The 24,124-nt window shown below is 37.0% G+C and overlaps 1 protein-coding gene and 1 long non-coding RNA gene across 3 annotated transcripts; both read left to right on the top strand.

Annotated features, from left to right (window-relative positions):
• Positions 1 to 1,574: 1,574 nt before the first annotated feature.
• On the top strand, positions 1,575 to 22,804 carry itih3a.2 (inter-alpha-trypsin inhibitor heavy chain 3a, tandem duplicate 2). Its single transcript, XM_688091.9, has 21 exons — positions 1,575 to 3,255; positions 5,240 to 5,394; positions 5,473 to 5,577; positions 6,853 to 7,015; positions 7,568 to 7,678; positions 8,319 to 8,447; positions 9,846 to 9,962; positions 10,038 to 10,206; positions 15,399 to 15,515; positions 16,029 to 16,210; positions 16,288 to 16,473; positions 16,965 to 17,104; positions 17,187 to 17,341; positions 18,177 to 18,209; positions 18,346 to 18,411; positions 18,977 to 19,018; positions 19,094 to 19,207; positions 21,381 to 21,582; positions 21,738 to 21,910; positions 22,273 to 22,384; positions 22,469 to 22,804. Exons 1-21 carry the CDS (start codon positions 3,148 to 3,150, stop codon positions 22,605 to 22,607), a joined length of 2,718 nt encoding a protein of 905 aa, XP_693183.5. The 5' UTR covers positions 1,575 to 3,147; the 3' UTR covers positions 22,608 to 22,804.
• Positions 11,594 to 14,373, top strand: LOC141376505 (uncharacterized). 2 transcript variants are annotated; one of them, XR_012386937.1, is made up of 6 exons: positions 11,594 to 11,640; positions 11,966 to 12,080; positions 13,032 to 13,158; positions 13,335 to 13,420; positions 13,721 to 13,763; positions 13,861 to 14,373. It is a non-coding gene; the product is annotated as an uncharacterized lncRNA (long non-coding RNA). The 2 variants fall into 2 exon arrangements; XR_012386938.1 differs by having other exon boundaries at positions 11,594 to 11,776.
• Positions 22,805 to 24,124: the final 1,320 nt, after the last annotated feature.

Below are 24,124 nucleotides of genomic sequence, written 5' to 3'. Positions count from 1 at the left end.
GCTGTTCTGTAAAATTTACAGCACATTAACTCTCTTTCAGAACACACAGTTCAGTATAGAGGTGGACTGTTAGAGGTATTTATGATAAATAAGAGCTTCTGTGTGACTTATTCAGGCAAAGCGAGGGTTTAAATCGTTTCTAAGAACACCACAGAAAACATCTGCAATGGTATGATAGAGCGATAACACGTTAACACTCCACATCACTGGCCAGCTGTTTAAACTATTTGGACTAGTCTTAAAAATCTTCCTTTTTTTCAAGATTGTTGGTAACCTTTTCAGTCAGTTGCATAAAATAAAAGGTAGATTGGTCTGATCTGAATCCAACAAGTTAGACTGGTTATCCTTGCCTAACTGCTTTCAAGATACAAGATACAAGTCCTGCATAGTAGTCAGAGGCATTTTGAGCCATTCTTCTAGCAGAATAAGGGCCAGGTAACTGCGTGGTGGAAGAAAACCTTTCCTGACTTGCTCCTCCAAAACACCCCAAAGGGGCTCAATAACATTTGGTTTTGGTGACTGTGCAGGCCATGGGAGATGTTCACTTCAATTCACTTTCATGTTTATCAAACCACTCAGTGACCGGTCTTGCTGTGTGTAGTGGTGCATTACCATCCTGATACACGACACTGCTTTCAGGATACAATGTTTGACCCATTGGGTGCACATGGTCCACCAGAATGGTCTGGAAGTCTTTGGCAGTGACAAGTACATCTACCACAAGTATTGGGCCTAGGGATATGCAGCCCAAACCATCACTGATCCACCCTCATGCCTCAGTCTGGCCATGCAACAAGTCTAGTACCCTTATTCGGGGCTTCTCCACACCGTAACTCTCCCAGATGTGGGAAAGACAGTGAATGTGGACTCACCAGAGAAAAACACATGTTTAATATTGTCAACAGCCCAAGATTTTCGCTGCTTTGGATGCTATCCATCCAGGTATTAGGACCTGGGGGTGTGCTACACAAGTAGCTGTTTAACTAACTGAGAGATATTGTACACAGAGTTATTCTGTACTCGCAAGTTTCAAATCGCTACTTGAAAACAGTACACCTAAATCACAGGTAAAAATTCCCCTTAGATGCCTGACTGTCATAGTGTGCTCACTCATAAACGCACAGCTCTCTTGAACTATCAAAAAAAAACATATTTATTTACAAAGACACACTCACAACAGGCAATGGAACAAAGCGCAGGTAGGACAAGGAGATGTGACAATACAATACTGGACCAAGAACTAATAAACTCAGGGGGATAAATACACAAAACATGATTGAACTGAATACATACAGGGATGTGACACTGGTGGAACTAATGAACATTAACAAACGGCAGGAAAACAGAACAAAGGAATCACATGACATAAACACATGGAACACAACACATAGGAAATTATATGACACAACAAACACACAACGACAACATCTACAGTATACACACACGGATGGGGACACGGACCTGATCTTGAGTGATCCGCTTATTTACATGTCATGATATAAAAATTCTGCAGTGACAATATCAATGGGGAAAATAAGTATAAGTAACACATGTTTTTTTCTTTTCTTCCTGCACTGTAAAAAATGGCCGTGATTTCAACGGTAAAAAAAACAGTAAAAATGCTACAGTACAAATCCGTAACCTAGTTTACTGTATGTTTCCTTAATATATACAGCAAATAACCGTAAATTGACTTTCCCAGAATTTCCTGCATGGCACATTACTTTTTATGCATTTGGTTGACATTAATATGGATCTTTTTAGTTGTTTCCCCATCAGTAATGCACATTAGAGATTTATGTTACATCTAATGTTGATAAATAATGTTTATTTCATGACTTTAATTTTTTTTGTGTTACCATACTGGTGTTTAGTAGCTGTGTGAATGACACTGAGCACCTTCTATATGCTGATACTCTTTTTTGCTTGTGGGAAAACCTGATTGTGATGAACATTGGCTCATTATGTAACTTCCTCATCACCACCTGCATGTGGGTGTGCTAACGTGTCTAACTGTGTAACAAAAGACGATGATGATCATTTAAAATACAGACATATTACGTCTATAAATTAATAAAATACAGTTATTTACCGCAAAAATGAAAAATTACTTTTACGGTTTGTACCGTGTTTTTAATGGTAAAGTACTGGCAACCACAGCTGCTGTTTTTTTACCGTAAATTTTACGGATTAATATTTCTAATGGTTAAGTTAGAAGTAAACGAGATTTTAGTTAAAACCCAAACAATAAAACAAAACACTGAAATATATTTAATACTTTATATAAAAGGCTTTTTGGTGATGGTAGCCTTAAGACGACCCCCATATGGAGAATGAAGTTACATGATTTGTTCAGGGGTGACTTCAAATCTTGACGGTTCTATGAGTCTCGTCCATCATACTGAGCTTTATTTTGTATTCTCTATTGGATTAAGGTCAGGTGATTGGCTGGGCCATTCTACAGCTTGATTTTCTTTCTCTGAAAGCATTTGAGAGTCTCCTTGGCTGTGTTTTGGATCATTGTCTTGCTGAAATGTCCACCCTGGTTTCATATTCATCCTCCTACTAATGTAAATGTTGGACTGAAGCAGCTGATATTCATTTACACCGAGAAAGGGGAGAGGGTTACTAAAGAACTTTACTGCCTTTCTACACCTCCCTTTCTTCATGTGTTCAATACTTTTTCCCTGTGTCATTTCATGTTATTACACATAACTTCATTTGTAAAGTTTTGACTTGTTTTGTTTTCTTTGCATGTATGGATTTTGTTGGTTATTTCCAACATGCGGTGAACATTAAGTCAACAGCACCTTTACAAATATGTCTTCTGAGAAAAATGCTGACGTGTTCATTACTGATTTTCCCTACTGTATACTATTGACTGGTTCATATTTGAATGGTAATCTAGAAAATTATTTAGTTGGCCATAATTGGTCATTAAATGTGAATTCTGCTGTTTCGGGTGGAGGGAGTGGGTAAGCACTGTAGAAAGTACCAGATTATTGGGCACATTCACACACCCCTTTGGCAAACCGTATGTACAACACACACAGGCGCTCATTCATCTGTCTCTCTCTTTTCACTCTCATTTAAGAACATCAACAGAGCTGGAGTCAGTCTAAAGCCATTCAGGACCCAGATTTCACCATGTCTGCAGTGAAAGTCATGCTATGGATGTTTGTGTTATTTTGCTTGATTTTCATTGCCAAAGCTCAAGTCACAATCAAAGATGACAGCAACAACTCTGCAAAACAGGTATGGTTTATCAATACTGTGCTTCAGTGCATTCATGCTTTTTATTTTTTTAAATTTTTTTTATCAAGAGCATATATGGCTTAAAAGAGCAATTGTTTGTTTCTTTCAAAAAAAAAATGGTAACACGTTTGTTAAGATTAAAATTCATGCTGTTAACTACTGGTTTGTTACCGGCCTATTGTAAGTTATTACCTGTTCATTGGTAGTTATAAAGTATGATCTTATTCTACATCCCTAATTCTACTCAAAACCTAAACCCAACTTCTACTTTACCAACTATTGCTAAACAGCTAATTAGTAGCTTAAGTTAGCAGTGTTAGTCAATTGTTTGTTTATAACCGTGAGTCGTGACCTAAACTAAACTGTTACCAAAAAAAAGAAATATTTGTTTTCATAAAAATGTTTACATTTACATTTAGTCATTTAGCAGACGCTTTTATCCAAAGCGACTTACAGATGAGTACAAGGAAGCAACTTAAACAACTATGAGAGCAACAATGAATAAGTGCTGTAGGCAAGTTTCAGGTATGTAAAGTGTAAGAAGCAAAACATTAGTAATTTAAATTTTTTTTCCTATAATACAGTTAAATGTCACTCACTAATTTATAAACCAGTATAACACACTTCAGGACAAAGTACAGTACTCTGTAACTGTATTATTTACTTACCCTCAAACCTTTATGTTACTTACTTTCTAAAAAGCTGCACTTTTTAAGACAACTTAAGTGAATAGTGATGACAAAAAGATGAATAACACCCGAGATTGCAAAGTTACCAGAAGGCTCAGAATATTTACTGTAAAAAAATATTGGGTTCCACAGAGATTCTTTATGTTGTGCCAAAACAAAATGATTAAGTTAACTTAATAATAAAAAAATTATTAAAAAAAAAAACTTAAGAATTGTGTTGGTTCAACTCAAGACGCAGGCAAAGTCATTTTTTAAAGGGCACCTAGGTTACCCCTTTTTTCAGATTCAATACCAGATTTAAAAGTCTTTTGTGTCTCCAGAATGTGTCTGTAAAAATTCAGCTCAAAACACCCATCAGATTTTTTATTATACCTTTTATACCTTTTTGCATCAGGTAGCGGTTTTGTTGTACTGCACCTTTAAGGCTAGTCCTCCCCGCCCACCGTTTCTACGTGCCTTTTTTGCATGCCTTAACCTCCTTAACCTCCTTCCTCGGATTATTTAGACGACAGACATAAAGGAAGAAAATCTCACATAGCGTTTGTGAGAAATACTTGTTGAGTTGTAACGGTGAGTCACACACAATGTCAGTACAAAATTCACGCGCAACCACACAGATACACACATAACACAGCACACACACACACAGCGTGCGCGTTTAGCTTTGCACTATTTTTGCATGCAAATGTGACAGAATACAGGTTAATATCCACTGCTGTATGGATATCTGTTATGTTAATGTACAAAACAAACCTGATTTAATGTCCACAAAGCGAGACTGAAGCGTCTTCTTTTATAATTGTTCTGACACGCAGCTGTGCTGATGAAGTAAAGCTGAAGTAAATTTCTGTAATTCATTACGCACATGCACTGTTTTAAAACGTTTTAAACTTGTAAAACTAACTCTTGATCACATTTGATGATGATTGATGATCCTAGCGAACTGAACAGACCTTTTATTCCTGGTTGCTTTGCGCACGTCCTGTCTTGTTGACATGATTATACATTGGTTAAGTATGTTAGCCACGCCCACTACCTTAGACTGACCTAATCTGAGAATTTAATTCAAAACAAACAGGAAGTGCATTTTCAGATTTTAATTTTAGATTGAAAGGGCAAACAATTGTTTTTTTTCTTAATGACATGCACAGATGAATTGTTCACCACAAAACCAACAATGTGAGCTAACAAAATCAATACGGTTAGTTCTGCGTTCATCTGTACTTTAAATATATAGTTATATATACACTGTTAATATAAATGTACAGTGAATTCTCGAACTATGTTTCTCTCAGATTGAACTGCAAAGCATGCGAGTGGACTGCAAGGTTGCGTCTCGTTTTGCTCACACTGTCATGACCACCAGAGCACTGAACACAGCCAAAGCATCGCAGGAAGTCTTCTTTGAGGTGGACTTACCCAAAACGGCCTTCATAACCAATTTTAGCATGTTAGTCCTTCCTTTGGTTAAACAAGCTATTAATATACTGCATCTGCAACTGTAAGACACTCAGTGTTTGTTTTTCAGAGAGATCGAGAACAGGATATATGTAAGTGAGGTGAAGGAAAAAGAGCAGGCCAGGCAGAAGTATGAGAGCGCTGTGATATCCGGTCAAACTGCTGGCCTGGTTAAGTAAGTACAGATCAACGCTGAATTTCTGGCATGCTAACTAAGTACACGTACAGTTGACGTCAGAATTGTTAGCCTTTTTGAATTATAAGCCCCCTAGTATTTTGTTTTCCCCAATTTCTCTTACTAGTATTCAGCTTAAAGTGCCATTTAAAGGCTTAATTAGGAAAGTTAGGGCATTTAGGCAAGTCATTAGCCCCTTTCACACAGTGATACCAGTAAATATATGGAAAATGTCCGGAACGACTTTACCAGTAGAATCAAAAAAGCGCTGTTCACACAGGCGAGGACGTTATGGAATTTTTCCGGAAAAGAGCATTCACACATCCATTCCAAAATACCGGTAAATTCTGACATCATTCACCAGAAATGAGCTCTAAATGGCTGCGCTTGTATTTGTAAACATTTGACTACATCACAAACTTTGTGGACGGATCAGTGTTGTAAACTACTTCGATGAAAACACATAGAGAAATACTTTAGCATGTCGAGATGTACATGATGTGTGTGTGCTGGTGCTCACGGGCTGTTTCACGGGCACACGAAAAGCTTGAAGGTAAACAAACAGCAGCTTATCATGAGCATCTTATCGATAATTATTAACACGGTTGGCATTAAGATGAACATATAATCGATATCTGACTAATTTCTAGCAGCTAAATGTGTCTGGAAAAATATTCAAAGGCTTTTATTCTCATAAACCGCGCGGACGTGAATGCGTCTGACTGTTCTGATTGGCTAAAGCAGACGTCTCACGTCAGCACGCTCTAGACGTGCACACGCTCTTTCCGGCAATCTTCCTTCTGCATTCACACAGCGCAGCATTCCGGCAAATTACCGGTAATGTTACAACTTCTCTTCCCAAAAAATAGCCAGAACGAATTTACCGGTGTTTTCAAAAAGGACCTGTTCACACATACACATCTTTCCGGAAAATTGCCGGTAATTTTCCGGAAAGGTGTGTATGTGTGAAAGGGGCTTTTGTATAACGATGGTATGTTCAGTAGACAATCCAAAATAATATTGCTTAAGGGGGCTAACAGTACTGACCTTAAATTGTTAAAAAAATTATAAACTGCTTTTATTCTAGCCAAAATAAAACTTTCTCCGGAAGAAACAAATGTTTCTGTGAAAAATTCCTTGCTCTGTTAAATATAATTTGGGAAATATTTGATAAAGAAAAAATAAATAAAGCACAAGAGGGCTAATAATTTTGACTTGCTTTTTGATGTTTGCTAATCTTTTTACCAGAAATAAGACTTGTTTATGCTTTTTCAGGGCTTCGGGAAGGCACATGGAGAAATTCTCGGTGTCGGTCAACATCGCAGCACAAAGCAGTGTGACATTCACTCTTACTTACGAAGAGCTGCTGCAGAGGCGTCTCGGCAGCTATGAGATCATGATAGGTGTCCGACCCAAACAGCTGGTTCAGAACTTTGAGGTTCATCATTTTAACCCCGGTAGCAAAGAATTCTGGCCCAGATTTGGCATAAAGCAGGCATTCATCCAGCACTGACATAACATCCAGCATGTGGGTCATACATGGCTCAGGTTTGTCTTTAAGGCTGCACTCAAGACTTGGGTCAGATGTAAAATTTGCCTTGTAAGCTTGACCCACATTTAAAATACACATACATTGTTTTTGAGGAGAGAAAAAAATTCTACCAATCACGTAGCTTCGAGTAAAACCATGCCCATAGCATGCCTAAAGGGCAACGCTTTATGAGTTTATCAATGATATTGCAGTCGTAAAACACCAACATATCAGGGCTAGTTGTGTTATTACTTAGCTGAGACTTGGCCAGATATGATCCATGTTTGGACCTTGTCTGAAAGCTAGACTTGGTCCAGTCATGTATGGTGATTCACCGCGGCATGTGGGCCAAGCAAAAGCTAACTGTGTGGGCCAGAGAAATTTTGCTATGTGGATATTTTCAGCCAAATGTTTAACTACTGTCAACTATGTTACATTAGTATTGTCTCTTATCCACAGATTGTGGTAGATATCTATGAACCCAAAGGAATCGCATTTGTGGACGTCAACGGAACATTCATCACCAATGAGCTGCTGCCTCTAGTAAAGAAAACAGTCACTGATAAAAAGGTTAGAATTAAAATTCTAAGAAGGGACAATCAAAGTAATGCATGACTGTATATGAACAGTAATTGTTTACAATTTTATATCTTATGCCACTGCAAACTAATTTCTTTTAATCTTATCATGTCATATTGGGATGAGTTTAGTTCGTTTGAGTAAATCCCAACCACGTGACATTTTTAAACATGAAGTATTTTAAAAAAGTGAATTTTTAATAGCATTAAAGGGACAGTTCATCTAAAAATGAAAATGTACTCTGTAACTGTATTATTTACTCCCCCTCAAACCTTTAAGTTACTTTCTTTTGTTACACACAAAAGAAGATGTTTTAAATAAAGCTAAAAACCTGTAACCATTGACTTTCATAGCAGAAAACAACTACGATGGAAGTCAATGGGTGCAGGTTTCCGGCTTTCTTATATTTCTTATCTTTTCTTATCTTATTTTGTGTTTCAAGAAAGAAGAGACTCAAAATTTGAAACAAATAAAGGTTGAGTAAATTATGACAGAAATAAATTTTTGGGTGAACTATTCTTATAAAAAGACATTTGATCAGCAAAGAGCCTGAAAGTAAAACACATTTAACTACTAGAGTAAACATTTTATTGCTCTGCTCATAACACTGATCCTTTGTGTTTCTCCTCAGGCACATGTGTACTTCTCACCAACACTGGATCAGCAGAAAAAATGCTTGAACTGTGAAGCAACGCTGATCGATGGAGATTTATTCATCAAGTATGACGTAAACCATGCACAAGATATAGGTGAAATACAGGTACAATACTATTCAATTCAATTCAATTCAGCTTTATTTGTATAGCACTTTTACAATGTAGATTGTGTCAAAGCAGCTTCACATAAATGGTCATAGTAACTGGAACAGTGTAGTTCAGTTTTTAGTGTTTAAGTTCAGTTCAGTTCAGTTGAGCTCAGTTCAGTGTGATTTAATCATTATTGAGAGTATTAAAGCCAATTTTCACAATGAATCACTTAGTAACTACCAGAGCCGCACAGAATTTGCTGATTTTTGTGCTATTTCTGCACAGAAGTTTGTAAAAAAAAAATATTCAAAAAATTTAAAGTTAAAAAATATGTGTATTTATGCAGAATGATTTCAAGAGTACAGTAATTAAAAACTAAACAAAAAATAAAATAAAAAAAAACTTTAAACATTTAGGGTTTGCAATGCAAATTCAATTAGAAAGACTAGTTTAGTAAACAAAGCAAGCCTCTCATATATCTACTAAAATATGACTTTACAAACTGCATTGTACATAAATCATATAAACATTTGCATATCCAATAACATAACTAAAATTAATATTAAAAAAACTGAATAAAAGCAGCTTTCAAGAAAGGTCTAGTCCTTTAGGAGCAAAGATGGCAGAGGATCACCAGTTTGCCAACAAATATGTAAGAAGATTAATGAAAAGTAAAAAAATTTTCTTAAAAGAAGGTAGTAAGAAATTTGGATATTTCACCTGCAACAGTGCATAACATCCTTAAAAGTTTCAAGGAATCTGGAGGAATTTCAGGATAAGGGCAGAAGTCTAAGCTGAACTGCCGTGATCTCCGACCGTGATCAAGCGGCACTGCATCAAGACTCCTCATTTATCTATAAGCGATATCACCACATGGGCTCAGGACTACTTTGACTGAATGTGTGGACGAAACTGAAAACCACCCAGCTATTCAGAGTCTAGACAACTTACAACAAGCTGTATAAACACCCACACACACACACACACACACACACACACACACACACACACACACACACACACACAAAAGTGTACTCGCTCGCTCGGGAGTCAGGAGCAATATTGTTAGACCGCTCCCGTCCAAAATTACACCAGCTGACCAACCGCTCCCGCGCTTTATTAGGAAATTTATTCCCGCGCCGCAAGAAATCTCTGTAATAGAGCAGACCTCATTAAAAAGTCCTGGCTGCAGAGGAAGAGGATACAGGCACTTGACTGGCCTGCCTGCAGTCCCGACCTGTCTCCAATAGAGAACGTGTGGCACATTTTAAACTACAAAATGCAACAACAAAAACACCAAAAAAATCAATGAAAATTTGCTACATTTAGTGGGTGCAGATTATGTGTGGGCCTGCGTATTACCTATTAAAACTGCCTTATTCAGATGTTTTTCTCATGCTTCTCTGTTTCAGATAGTAAATGGCTACTTTGTGCACTTTTTTGCCCCCGAAGGTTTACCACAAATGCCTAAGAATGTGGTATTTGTGATAGACAGGAGTGGCTCTATGATGGGAGAGAAGATGAAACAGGCAAGTCTAGAAATTGTTTTACCATACATTTCCTCTACGTTTGTGCATTTGAATCATCTGTTTATCTGTTAGCAGACTCAAGAAGCTCTGACGACAATACTAAGTGAACTGCATGAAGATGATTACTTTGGGCTGGTCACGTTTGATGACGTTATAGAGTCATGGAGACCATCCCTTAGCAAAGCTACACCTGAAAATGTGACAGAAGCAAAAGAGTATGTTCAGACTATTAATGCAAGATCTAGTAAGTATGAAGCAAATTTTAAGGTGTGGCCCACATCCCTAACTTGTGGACTATTCTACGACATTTTGTAGGATACATAGTAATAGTAGTGCAATCACACTGAAATATTATATACATTTATGAAGTGTGGAATGTTTGATACTTCAAGCACTCAACACTCACAGTTTTGCTTATGTAGCGGACGGGACGGTGCTATCAGGCACTGATGTTGGATTACTTTATTTATTTTCGATTGTAAAAGCAAACTCCCATGAAAGGAATTATGCCGCCTCCCGATGATTAATGTTGTTATACAAATGAAAGGCACTACAACCCCAAATCGGAAAATCGGGACAGTATAGAAAAATGTAAATAAAACAAAGTAGCGATTTGTAAATTTACTTTGACTTGTATTTTATTGCAGACAACTCAAAAAAAATTTAATTTGTTCATTATGATTTTTATTTGTTTTCATTTATTTATTTATTTTAAACGAACACGTATTTCCAATTTTGGTTCTTGCAACAAAGTTGGAACAGTAAAGCCTTTATCACTTTGTAATGTTGCCATTCTTTTGCACGACACTTTAAAGACATTTAGGGACTGAAGACACCAAGTAGTGAAGTGTTTCAGGAGTAATTTTGTCCATTTTTTCTTCCTGCTTCAAAATGCGCCACACATTCTCTATTGGAGACAGGTCAGGACTGTAGGCAGGCCACTCAAGTACCTCTATCCTCTTCCTCCACAGCCAGGACTTCGTAATGTGCGCAGAATGTGTTTTTTTTTTATTGTCGTTGAAATTTGCATGGGAGTCCCTGGAAAAGAAAGCAGCATATTGTGCTCCAAAATCTCTATGTACTTTCCAGCGTCAGTGGTGCCACCACAGCAAATGCAACCATGACAAACCATGGCATTTGGACATATTGCTGGTGACAGTCTGGATGATCCTTTTCTTCATTTGTCCAGAGCACATGGCTTCCATTTGTCCCTAAAATACCTGAAATGCTGATTCATCCGTCCACAGTACAGGTTTCTGCTGTGTGATGGTCCATCCCAGATGCCTCCAAGCCCAAAGAAGTTGAAGGCACTTCTGGACTTTTTAGCATAGGGCTTCCTTTTAGCACAGTACAGCTTTAACTGCCATTTGTGGATGTAACTACATATTGTGATACTTGACAAAGGTTTGCCAAAGCAATCCTGAGCTCACACAGCAAATTCATCAGAGTTAAATTCTCGGTGTTGAAGCATTTCAGAGTGAAGTGTTGACGTTAAAGAGTTAGATTTTGACAAATGAATATAATTAGAGTTAGAATTGATTTTATTCAGTGAGAAATCAAGGAGTTATCTTTTCTACACTTGGTGGTGTTATTTCCAACATCCGGGAATTCATGCAGCCCCAGTCACTGAAGAATTTTCCAGACGCCATTTTCCATCTGAGGTTTAGAACAGCAACTGGTGAGTCAAACTACCTAAATGTTGGTATTTTACTGACTTTCTTTAAGGAAATACAGTTGTAAACATATTGTTAAGTTAATAACTTTAGAATGGAGTGACAATTTAAAACTTCTGCGGTTCATTCATGGTCGTTTGTGTAAGTTATCTAGCTTAACTGCATTACTATTCACTTCTTTTCAAGAATGTTTTTATATATGCTCACGCATACAAAGTGCATAAAAACATCAAATGTACATGTTCAACACATTTCTGTCACGCTTAATGCCATTTTGTGCGTTGTTTCCCATCTATAAAATAAAATCGACACTTCTCCTTTAATTTGAAGCAAACTAGCGAGGGAATCCCCAGAGCCGCCTAACAGCCTAACTTACTCTGCCCGGATGCTAACGGCAACACAGGACGGTTTCCATAAGCTCTGGAGAGTTTCTAAAACATATCTGGTGAGTAAATCAACACATGCTTACTTGTAAAAGGCTTCCTGACTAAAACATATGATTGTTTGTTATTCGTGTACGTTAATTTGGTTATTTTAAACACCGCGGCCCTTTTAAACTGGTTGATTCGTGGCCGTCCATATACTGTTAGTCCATAGACTCGTGTGATAACGTACGCTTGAATTATATTAAGTGTTGACAACCATTAAAGTCGGAATGTTAACATTAATGTCTTTAAATGACCGCGTTTGCACTTTCTCGGACATTTAACGTTACAGAAGTCTCCCGGAAGTTGCGGGACTAACGTTAACGTTATCCCGCAAATGCACAGAGACTCCCAGATGCCCAAGTAGATGCCCGCAAATGAATGATAATCTCCCGGAAATCGCGCGTCTCCCGCCCGGTCATTAAACACTTTGCACACCCCTCTCCACCGCATCCCTCCCAGCTCTTAAAGTACGTCGCGCGCAAGTCACCCCCACCGCTCTTTAGGTACGTCGCGCGCAACTCATCCCGTTGCTCTTCAGGTTCTCATCTCTCCCGCTACCTCCCGCAAATCAACTCTGTATCCCCCGAAAATGACTTTTGCCAACTCGGGATGTCGACGTTAGTAAGTTAGGCTATTTCTGTAGTCAGGAACATCTTAGTCAAACTTTTTCTCCCGCATGATATTGTGCTTATAGACTAAACCTAGCATGTACACAACATTTCCGTTTTATTAAAGACAATTTAGTGCGTTGTAAACAGCCACCTGTCTGTAAAATTAATCAACTGATTCATATTTGAGCAGCCTAATGATGATACAGGTTTGATTTGTAGATTTATTATCAATAATCAACATCTGAATCAAAAGATATCTGAAAAAGTGTGAGGCATACTTTGTGATGTTCATCTCTCTTTTTTATCTGAAGGTTATGCATATGTGTTAGATACTAATGTTTTGTTGTTTTTTAACAGCCACAGTTCTCTATACAATAACACAAGACCCTGTGCCGGTGGCTGATTAGAGACGGATGGTGTATTTCCAGAGTTGGTGAAATGACCAAGCACACCTTCTTGGTCATATGTGGTGATAATAATGAAGGTATGTTTGATAAAAGTCTGTATTTGTTTCACAATAAGCTGAGAGGGTATTAGAGCATTCAAGAATAACAAATGACATGAAGGTGATAAGTTTTGTATTGTGGGTGAACTATTACTTAAATAATGTTTTGCTCTTTGCTTTGCACTTTTTCTCTTCTGCTTATCCTAATATTTTAGATTATATTTGGACCTGAAACATCTGCTAGACTCCAGGAAAGGTGGCGTCAATACTGGACCTGAAAGGGCCTAACAAGTTGAATCTGGTAAAGAAACGCGCACGCACACACACACACACGCAGGCACACACTTACATAAAACTGTAAGTTTATGAATATTTTTTACACTGTGGCAAATATTTTGGGGAAGTCAGCATCACTAAATGATATAAAAGATTTTAAGCTCCTCTAAATTTTGCTCCAAGTGTTGTGTTAAATTCAGGATTCTGGACAGACAGCTGCCTGTTTTTCCAGTTCTAGTCATAGTGGTTAACCTAATTGTTTTTGGAGATCCAACAGTGATGTATGTGTTTTTTCTACTTTTCCATATCCTGTCACCTCAACCAGCTGGGAGAGTCAAGTTGTGGATCATCATGAAGATTTTCAAAAGGTGAGTTTAGATTTCTTGAATGTTTTATTTACTTTAAATGTTCTTTTAAATATATCATAGAATTTGATTGCAATTTGTTTTCAAACATTTTTCTTAGTCATGCTGGAGACTTGAAAAGTTCTTAGATGAGCATCACCCTATATCCGTGCATCAGGAACCACCAGACGAGCGATCAGCAGCTGCTACATCATCATGGATAAAACGGTCATCCTGTGGCTGGGAAGCACTTCATTCACAGGACATGCTTGATGAGATTTCCTAGCTAAAGTTTGTTTTCACACAAGTTTACAGCATTTATACCTTCATAAACTGCTGTGTTTGATACGGAGGACCAAGGAAACACCAGAAGTGAAAGATTTGCAAGCCAAGTTGTTTAAAATGTCATTTCAGAAGAAAACTATGCGTTTAGAAGAAAACTATGAGTGACGCTATATTGAACTTTCAAATTGCACTGATGAAACATCAAGTTTGGACTAAAGGACTGAAACTATTTTGTTAATACTGTCTGTACTAATAAAACATTTAAAGCATATTTGACATTGTTGCATTTTAAAAACTGAATGAATTGTTGAAGCCGTGAATGTTTTCAAATTAAATGTTTTTCTTTTGTAATTTACAGTCTATTTGACCTTTTTACCATATTTACACTCAAGAGAGTTGAATAAAATAACAACATATTGTAGTAAAAAAATTACTACCAGGCGGTGTTAAATATAGTTACATTTTTAACTCTGCCCAGAGTTAAAATTAACCCTTACTTCGGTGTCAATGTGCCAACCCTTTTGAAAGTGTTGATTTAACTCAGTTTTGAGTGGACCCCATGAGACACTTTCAAAGTGTTGAAATTAACACCCATAGAGTTGTTTTGGGTCCTCATATTTTGCTGTGCATGTGGTGATCTGGCTTATAGATGAATGAGAATTCTTGATGCAGTGCCACCTAAGGGATTAGGGATCACGGTGGTTTAGCTTAGGCTTGCGGCCATGTCCTTTAAAAGATTCAAGGAATCTGGAGGAATTTAAGTGCTTAACGATGTTTTGCACTGTTGAAGGTGAAATATCCAAATGTCTTCCTCTCTTTCTTTGAAGAACAACATTTTTTTTAAACATTTCAATTGTTTTCTCATGCATTTATTGGCAAACTGGCAATTATCTGCCCACCTTTGCTGCTAAAGCTCTAAAGCTTTCTTGGATGCTGCTTTTGTACCAAATTACAATCCCCTGTTGACATCACGTGTTTTAAATCACATCATTATTTTACCAATTGACCTGATTACTAGCCCTAAACTGCTCCTGTCCAGACTTTTTTTTTAAATGTGTAGCAAGAACTAAATTGGAATACCTTTAAAAAATAAATAAATAAATAAATAAATAAATACCACGAGGAACACGATAAATTATGTTTGTTGTATTTTCTTCATTGAAATACAAGTCACTACTTTCTTTTTTTTATTTTTGTTTTCCAAATGTCCCAACTTTTTTCTGATTTAGGGTTGTATTTAGCACATAGTTTTGCCAATACTTTTGTTCATAAAGTGTATCTAGTTAGTGCAAGGAAAATCTTTACTGTTCCACACACTGAATGCCAAAGTTACATTACTGTCACTATATTGAAATATTCTCTCTTTTTCATTAGTGACTGATATTAACAAGGGAATTTTGTACGCGGTGGACATGCTTACCTCAGAAAAAAGTGCTTCTTTCCCAAACATGTCCATGATAATCCTTCTAACAGATGGACAACCCAGTTCTGGTTTGTATTGACTTTGCCTTGAACATACTAAAGTATTTTAAAATGCATTTACTTTGTAAAAATTATTTTAAAAATTTAATAAGCAAGTAATATTAAGTCAAATAATAATGTCTTTATTGTGTGTTTAGAAGTGTCCAGCAGGGATCCAAACCCTGATTTACCCATGCAGCTTGACAACATAATTTATTTTAACCTTTTGTTCTTCAATCTACATCACACACATCCATGTTGAAATAAAATGAAGTGAATTTTAAAGCTATTATAATATACCACACGCCATTGTTTTGATTGTAGACTTTCTTTTTATCTACTGATTTCTGTATTTGCAATTTTACAGTCCCTAAACAGAAATCAACTCCTGATCAAAGACCAAATCACCACCCAAAATAATCTAAATATTTTTTGTAGCATTAAAAATATTCAATTATAATTGGACAAATATGTTTGAATACCTCTGCTTTTGAAAGCCAAAATATTCAATTATATTGATATGCACTCAATATTGTATTTAAGGGGAGCAAGACCTGTCCAAAATCCAAGAAAATGTCCGAAATGCTATTAATGGAAGCATGAGTCTCTTTTGTTTGGGCTTTGGCTATGATTTGGACTACATTCTGCTCGATACGCTGGCCAAGCAGAATGATGGACTTGCTCGAAGAGTCTATGAGGCCTCGGACGCTGCGCTTCAACTACAGGTACAGTAGAACTGATTCTCAAACAGTGAAATAATTCAGGTGATATGCAGGTCCTGAATGATTTCCTTTCTCTGTAGGGTTTTTATGAAGAAGTGGCTACTCCACTTCTCATAGAGGTTAATCTAAATTACCCTGACAACGCTGTAACAGACGTGACGCAAAGCCACTTTAGACATTTCTTCAAGGGCTCTGAGATAGTGGTAGCTGGACGCCTTCAAGAACTGGAGATCAATACATTTCCGACTGAAGTATCTGCAAATGGGGTAAGAAAAGCTAACTATTATAGGTCTCGTGAAATTACAATAAAGAATTTTAGACGTCAGTATTAGTATTGCTCATTTTTATATCTATAAAAGTTAGTGTGCACCCAAATTTGCATGTAGAAAATATATAACCAATATAAACATGTACACCGTCACCTAAATGGATCAACAATTTTTTTTTTATTTGTCATCTCAAATTTTAAGTTTCTAATCAAATCGTCTGACCAATCAAATGCTCTTTAGAATCTGACATGCCTCACCCCCTTTAAAACGCTTTACATTTGATGTGCTTGAGCTCAACCACTCTCACTGGCCAAACACTATTGACTATTTTAAAGAGGAGGAGCTACACTATGTCCCGCCCTCTTTTTATGATTCAGTTGACAATACATCAAATATCGAATGTATATGTCAAAGTACTTCACAAGACCTTTAACTGTTGTATGAGGTTTAATTGAACCATTCAATAAGACCCATATAACCCATTTCAGTTGGAAGACCAGTTTGTAATGCAGGGTGTAGCGATTGCTGAAGAGTGGGACAGTGTGTTCCCGGAGCAGGAGTACATCTTTGGAGATTTCATTGAGCGACTGTGGGCATATTTGACCATTCAGCAACTTCTGGATAAAAGGTCAGCCTGAAACATGAGCTCAAATAATTCAACTGTTACCTAATACTGACAAAATTAATACCTTTTTTCAAATTGTTAACAGAGAGAAATGTTCTCCAGAAGACAAGGAGAACACCACAGCTGAAGCTCTGAGCCTTTCGTTAAGGTATAACTTTGTCACACCGCTTACTTCCATGGTGGTCACCAAACCACAAACTGACGATGAAGAAACACTCGTTGCTGACAAGCTGACTGAAGGTATTAGACTTTTTTTTAACTTTAAAGGTAGAGTCTGTTCAATAATGAAGACTCTGCCATTATTCCTGCACTTTCAAATGTGTATCTGCTGTTTAATGTTAAGATACCCAGCTAACAATTTCATATTATCAAAACTGTTCCTGTAACGTTACCATTAAGTTCTAAAAACATTTTGTTTGAACGTTATAAGAACATTTAAAATGTCCAGTTTTTTGTATTAACGTTATTGTTTGGTTATAAGAATGTTATTAAAGTGTTATTAGAACATTTCATTCTTCTATTATTTTAATGTTTTAATAACGTTATTTAAAATGTTATTAAATTGTGCCATTCCCCATTATATTAATGTTCTGAGACAGTTTTTCTATAGCGTTCCCACTAAGTTATAAAAACGTTATGTTTAAATATTCTTAGAATCCTCTTGTTATATTAATGTTTAAATAATGTTATTTAAAACATTTTTAAAATGTTTCAACAAAAACACAATGATAACGTCTCTATCCTACTTAAATGGTAATGTCTTTAATGCAAAAGTTTTTAAAACATTCCCTCTACAACACAATGATATTTTGAACAAATTAATTGCTACATCTCTAAATTCCTGGAAGTCATGTACAATCCAGTAATATTGCCATCTATACATGGTTATACCACATATGATGGTTTTGCAATTCAACAGAAACAGCAATATTGACACTAATCTCTGGAAATAGTATTATAATATTGACTTTCAAGGCATGAGAACTGATGCCCTAAAAACGAGATCATCTGAAGCCAAAATATCCTACATGGGTGCTTGTCACATATTAAAACTGTTCATTTTCTTTATTCACAGAGCAGCGTGAGGACATACCACAAGCTGGCATGAGTATATATTCATTCAGTCTTCATTGTGGACTTTAAGAACCGTGTTATCTTCTGCTTCTACAAACTGAAATAATGCAAATGCAATTATGCAATGAACACTCTCTGTCCATCTCTCTACTACCCCCTTAAAAATGTAGGAGCTCCATCTCAGCTGACTGGCACTTCTCAACGTCTCAGACAATATTCTCAAGTTCCACTTTTCGGTAAGAATATATATAAATACATTTGTTTTGTTTGTTTGTTTGTTTGTTTGTTTGTTTGTTTGGTGTAAAGCTTTAATCATTTTTAAAAAGGTACAAAAATAATCCTCTTGAAATTAGTTTATAAATTATCTTCGCAACATAAGCTAACAACATAAACCTTGTAAATTTAGACCTTTACAAATTTTAGAAAACAATTACCCCCACAAGTCTAATGAACTTCAGCAAACCTATCTTCAACAATGTTTCTTCAATGAAAATTGTCCCAAGAAAATTAGAAGTTAAAGTTCTCCCTAGAAAATATTTGGTGCAGTAGCTTCCTTACCTACCTTGTAAACCTACCTTGTTTCCTTGTGGACTGTACACCTGTACACCTCTAGATTGCAAAAGTCAATGGATTCTATACAATACAATTGTTTTGCAATAGGAGAATGGAAAATGCAATAAAGAGCAATGCAACCATTAAGAGTTATCTTAACTTGTGCTACTATACACTGAATTATGCCAAATTCCTATATGAATTAAAACTTTGCCTCCATTTCTCTGTCTCACAACTACACTCATGAAGGTGGCACTGCTTCCCAAAGAAGGTTGACTCCTTCATCTTTAGGTAAGAAGAGCATAGTTTGGAAAAATCTGAAGAGTAGAGAAAAAACTCTTACCTGTTGTTCTCTGGATTTCGCAGTTGACGGAGATCCACATTTCATCATTGAGCTGCCAGATCAGAATAATGCTCTGTGCTTCAACATTGATGACAAACCTGGAACCATCTTCAACCTGGTTAGAGACCCGCTTACAGGTGATTCACTGCCACAAAACCAGAAAAGTCTGCTTAGATGTACATAGTGATTATATTGTGAAATATTTTTGCTGTTTGTTCAAACTACCCATTTATAATAAGCTGATTCAGACCGATTCTTAAACTTAATTGTTTTGTGTTCTATCAACTTAATTTGTAAAACAAATTAAGTTAATTTAATCAATTTGTGTTGGAACAACATGAAGGAATTGTGTGGAACCCTGCATTCTGTTGCAGGAGGTAGAGCGTTGCTGTGCAAGACACACATTGCGAATTGTGCAACTTTACAGACTCACACGTCTTGCTTAGGCTGACTTTGCTAAAATATTAATAAAATAATACTAATTATGGCATAGCATTCCACTCAATTAGGCTAATAAACACAAATGATTGATCATGGCCTGGCCCAGCCTAAAGATAGTGACAGGAAATATCAGCCCGACCAAGTGCGCAGGTTGCATGGGGTCAAGTCTGGGCTCGGGCAGAGAATCTATACTCTAGTCAAATGTCAACAGCAGAAATATAGCTTTGCAGCTTTTTACTCCCTAGCAATAAAAAAAGACTCCTGGGTTTCTCTGCTGTACTTTTAGTGTCAGTTTAAGACTGTCCCAGCAAACTCATAAGTAGGGCCAGACAGAATCTGCGGACGTTTTTTGCTATATCTGCGGAGAATTTTGGTAAAAATCTGCGGATTTCTGCGGAATTTTTTTGGGAGTATCCAGCGGAGTATCATAATTTACACTTTAATATATTAAATAAAAAGTAATAAATTACTTAATAAAAACTGAATAAATTCCAATTTACACAATTACTCAAGTAAATAAACAGAATTTATAATAGGCTAAAAAACTGCAGAAATCTGCAGAATTCTGCGGAAAATCTGTGGAATTCTGCACGCGCAGAAATTGTCAACAGTTATCTTCTTTTAGGAAGTGGGAGCATTTTATTTACTCATGCTTACCTCCCTTGCAAGCTGCCACAACATAGCCAATATAATATAAATTATGTTAGTAGGTAATAAGTCTGTATTTGCTAGGGGTGTCACAATTTTGATTTTTAATCGATATCGATCAAAATTTATGCTCAATTTCGATTATCGAATCAAAAAATAGAATCGTTGATGCTGCCACGCCCCCATGTCAGGTCAGCTTGGCTTGCCAAGCGGGAAAAAAACAGGCTTGTTGAAGTGCTTGTTAAAGTGCAGAAGCAGGAGACCCGTCGACGGAGCTTAAACCCTCTCCTCTTTCAATGAAGTCGCCGGTGTGTAAGCATTTTGGATTTCCAGTGAGTTATGTTGACAACGTTCGTGTTGTTGACCAAAAAAAACACAGTTTTGCAAGCTCTGCTATGTACGCATTACGTACGGTTTATCCGATAGACAACACCGGCATCGTGATCCTCCGCCCGCCCCCGTTGCAAATCCGCTCGCGAAAAGTACACACTCAGGCCCTGTTTACACTGTCTTTGTTTTATGGCATTTTAGAACGACAACGATTTGACATCCACAGTGGCGTGTAGCATTTCTGAGCAGCCCTCCTTCCTCTCTACCTCTGAAAATGCACATCACGTGACCACACAGACACAGCCATGCGCTCGAGACAGCAGGTCCAGGCAGTCAGAGGACTGCTTCAATCTTTCACTCACTTGTACTTAGTCATTTTAGCGAACACCTCAGATACTGTTGGCTGGTTCCTGTTGCTTGTGCGTCTTTTTTTACCGACGCCATTATAACGACACAGATCACTGCCTATTCACGAGTCCCGCAGAAAAAGTGATTGACAGGAGGTAATTATGTGTGTATCTTGCCTTTATTCATTTACTGTATGATTTGTTTATGGGTAAAACAAAGACCATCCAGGTCAGGTAGTTTAAACAGTAGGTTACAAATAATTAATTGGTCATTAATTAATTAATCATTCATAATCGAAAATCGAATCGAATCGTGCCTTTAGAATCGAAAATGTAATCGAATCGAGGATTTGGAGGATCGTGACACCCTTAATATTTGCACGGTCATTGTACTAAATCTGTATTTAGTACTGTCTGGACCCGGCACCTAAGCTTTTCACTCATCATAGCACACGTGCTGCTGATGATGTGACAATAAAAGTGATTTGATTTGACCTCTATTATATTTTTCTGTTATTTATGTTTGTGAAAAATACATATGCAGGCATCATGGTGAATGGTCAGATCATCGGAGATAAGAAGATCATCCCAGGGAGCAAGTTGCACACTTATTTTGGCCGCTTTGGGATTGTTGATGAGAAATTGGGTATCAGACTGATGGTGAGCACACAGGAGATCTGGGTGTCCGAAGGAGGAAAACAGACTAAACTCTCCTGGACGAACAAGAGGACAATAAAAGGACTCAAGTATGTGCCAGTTATATTAGACAGTACTTAAATAGATAGCTTTGATATAAAACATATAAGTTTGATACAAAATAATAGCAGGATTGCCATTTTTGAATGAATTATTCTTCTAAAATAAGCATAATTTGAGCTAAATCCTTATTTTTTTCCCCTAGTATGGACCTGCAGGTGATCAAAGATCAAAGTTTAACAGTGACCCTAAAGAACTCAGTCAAGTTTCTTATTATCTTGCATAAAATATGGCGGAAACATCCATATCATCAAGACTACCTTGGGTTCTACACCTTAGACAGTCACCAACTTTCGCAAGATGTCCATGGCCTTCTTGGTAAATCTTATTGATTGTAGTTTAATTGCTAATATAGGCACATTTCCATGTTTTGTGATGGAACCAAGCCTTTTTTTCATTATTTTTTATATTTATGCTAATATAAATAAGTTATAGTTTATACTGAACTGTAGGGATGTAACGATTCACTGTGAGCGGGTTGAAAAATCTAATCATAAAGATAAAAGTAGGGGAAATGTTCCTAATTGATCAGTATTTGAGTCAAGTGTTGAGGGCTTGAAACAGAACTTTCAAAAAAACAGCATCTTTCTGCAACATTACTGCACTTTTACTTTGTGCAGTTCATTTACTCTAATCCTGAAGTTACCAACGGTTTCATTTGGTGTCAAATTTTAATGCAGGTCAATTCTACCACGGCATAAACTTTGAGGTCAGTGACTTATTTCCAGGAAAGGACGCCGATAAACAAGATGCCGTTATGTTTGTGAAAAGAAACAAGCTCACAGTTACCAGGTGAATAAAATGAACACAAATACAAATTTACACTTGAGTATAAAAACAATATTCATGCAAATGTTCACTCTTCCATTGCTCCAGGGGCTGGAAGAGAGATTTCAGACAGGATGTGAAGAATGGAGACGACGTGCCCTGCTGGTTCATTCACAACAATGGCACCGGACTCATTGATGGAGTTCACACGGACTACATCGTCTCTGGACTCTTCAAGACAATATAGGCAAAATCTGTCTTTTAACTGACCTTTGCACTATACAGTAATTAACTGTTAGATTTTATGTAGTCTTAAGTATGTAATATGTGATGGTTGTTGTTTGGATGTATTGCAGAATCTGACAAAGCTCTAATACAAAGCTGTTTTTGATAGTATTTAAAGCCATTCAGTAGCTACGAAATAAAACACCTATACAAACATGCCTTTAATTGAAATTTTTTGGTTCGAAATTGAGGTTTAAACAAAGATTTTTTGCATTTTTACTCACTTTTTGTATTTTCAAGAGTTCACACTTAGCTGATGATCTATCAAAAGCTTGTTTGACATGCTGTCCCGGGATCCTCGAGCCGTTCGCAGAGCGAGAGGGGAGCTTGAGCTCAGAACTCCCCGGCTGCGGTAGCTAAGGGAACACGAGAGAAAAGGGGCTAGACAAGTGCTTGTTATGCATGATGTATTATTTTTGACGGTGATAGGAAACGGGAGAACCTGGAGAAAACGCACGCGGACATGGGGAGGATATACAAACTCCTCACAGAACCGCCTACCTGCCTGGCAGGATCATGGCCTACAGTGCTCTTCCATGTGGGGCTCACAGTGCTAACCACTGGACTGCCGTGCCGCCCGATCAATGGTAATGGAGGAGAATTGGGGAGGAAGAGGGGTTTCTTCCAAACTAAGATAAAGTGGACTGAAAACTGTGGTTATTTATAGTAGCTTATGACTTATATGATTGGAAGATAATGATTAGCTAATACGTGACCGGCCGTGATAAATTATATGCATGTGATCCTCTCTGAATCAGTTTATAAATAAACCTTACGTATCTCCAAATTCAAACTTAAGGATATCACAGCCATATCACCCTGCAGCCCAAGACGGGTTAATCATTGAGCCTAAGCAGGGCTGTACCTGGATGGGAGACCACATGGGAAAACTAGGATGCATAGGTTGAAATACAAGTCAAAGTAAACTTTAAAAACACTACCTCTTCTTATTTGCATGTTCCACACTGTGCCAACTTTTTCTGATTTGGGGTTGTAGCTTTTTCAGTAGTCATGTCAAATCAAACTAAATCTGCACATAATCATCTCAGAAACATTGCCAGGATTAAATGCTTTGTTTCCAGTAAAGACAGCTCAACCAGAACGCTGCCAGGATTCTGACCAAATTTAGAAAATCTTTACACTGCCATCCAATTACTTTTAGAATAGATTTTAAAGTGTTATCAATGCTTCATAAATCACTAACTGGCCTAGACCCTCAATACAGTTCATACATGCTCACTGAATATAAACCAAACAAATCACTATGATCGAGTAAATAGAAATTCCAACTTGAGTTAACTCAAAGCAGGGTAAATACTCTTTCAGCATTTTAGAATTATTTTGAATCCTCTTGTTCATGTAAAGGATATTAAGCTGCCATTTATTCATAAAATGTGCTATATAAATAAACTTGCCTTGCCTATTGCAAAACCCTAAGCATCAAATCAATGACATTATTGGGAATTTAGGAACAAAGAT

This window comes from Danio rerio, chromosome 11 (genome assembly GCF_049306965.1).
Source record: "Danio rerio strain Tuebingen ecotype United States chromosome 11, GRCz12tu, whole genome shotgun sequence".
NCBI lineage: Eukaryota > Metazoa > Chordata > Actinopteri > Cypriniformes > Danionidae > Danio > Danio rerio.
Note: the sequence above shows the minus strand (reverse complement) of the source record. Positions and strands in the feature narration are given on the sequence as shown.

Coding starts and splice junctions, on each gene's coding strand:
- itih3a.2 (XM_688091.9), top strand. CDS start 3,148: ATGTCTGCAGTGAAAGTCATGCTATGGATGTTTGTGTTATTTTGCTTG. Junction 18,412..18,976: donor TTCTCAAGTTCCACTTTTCG/GTAAGAATATAT, acceptor ACACTCATGAAG/GTGGCACTGCTTCCCAAAGA. Junction 21,911..22,272: donor AGATGTCCATGGCCTTCTTG/GTAAATCTTATT, acceptor ATTTTAATGCAG/GTCAATTCTACCACGGCATA.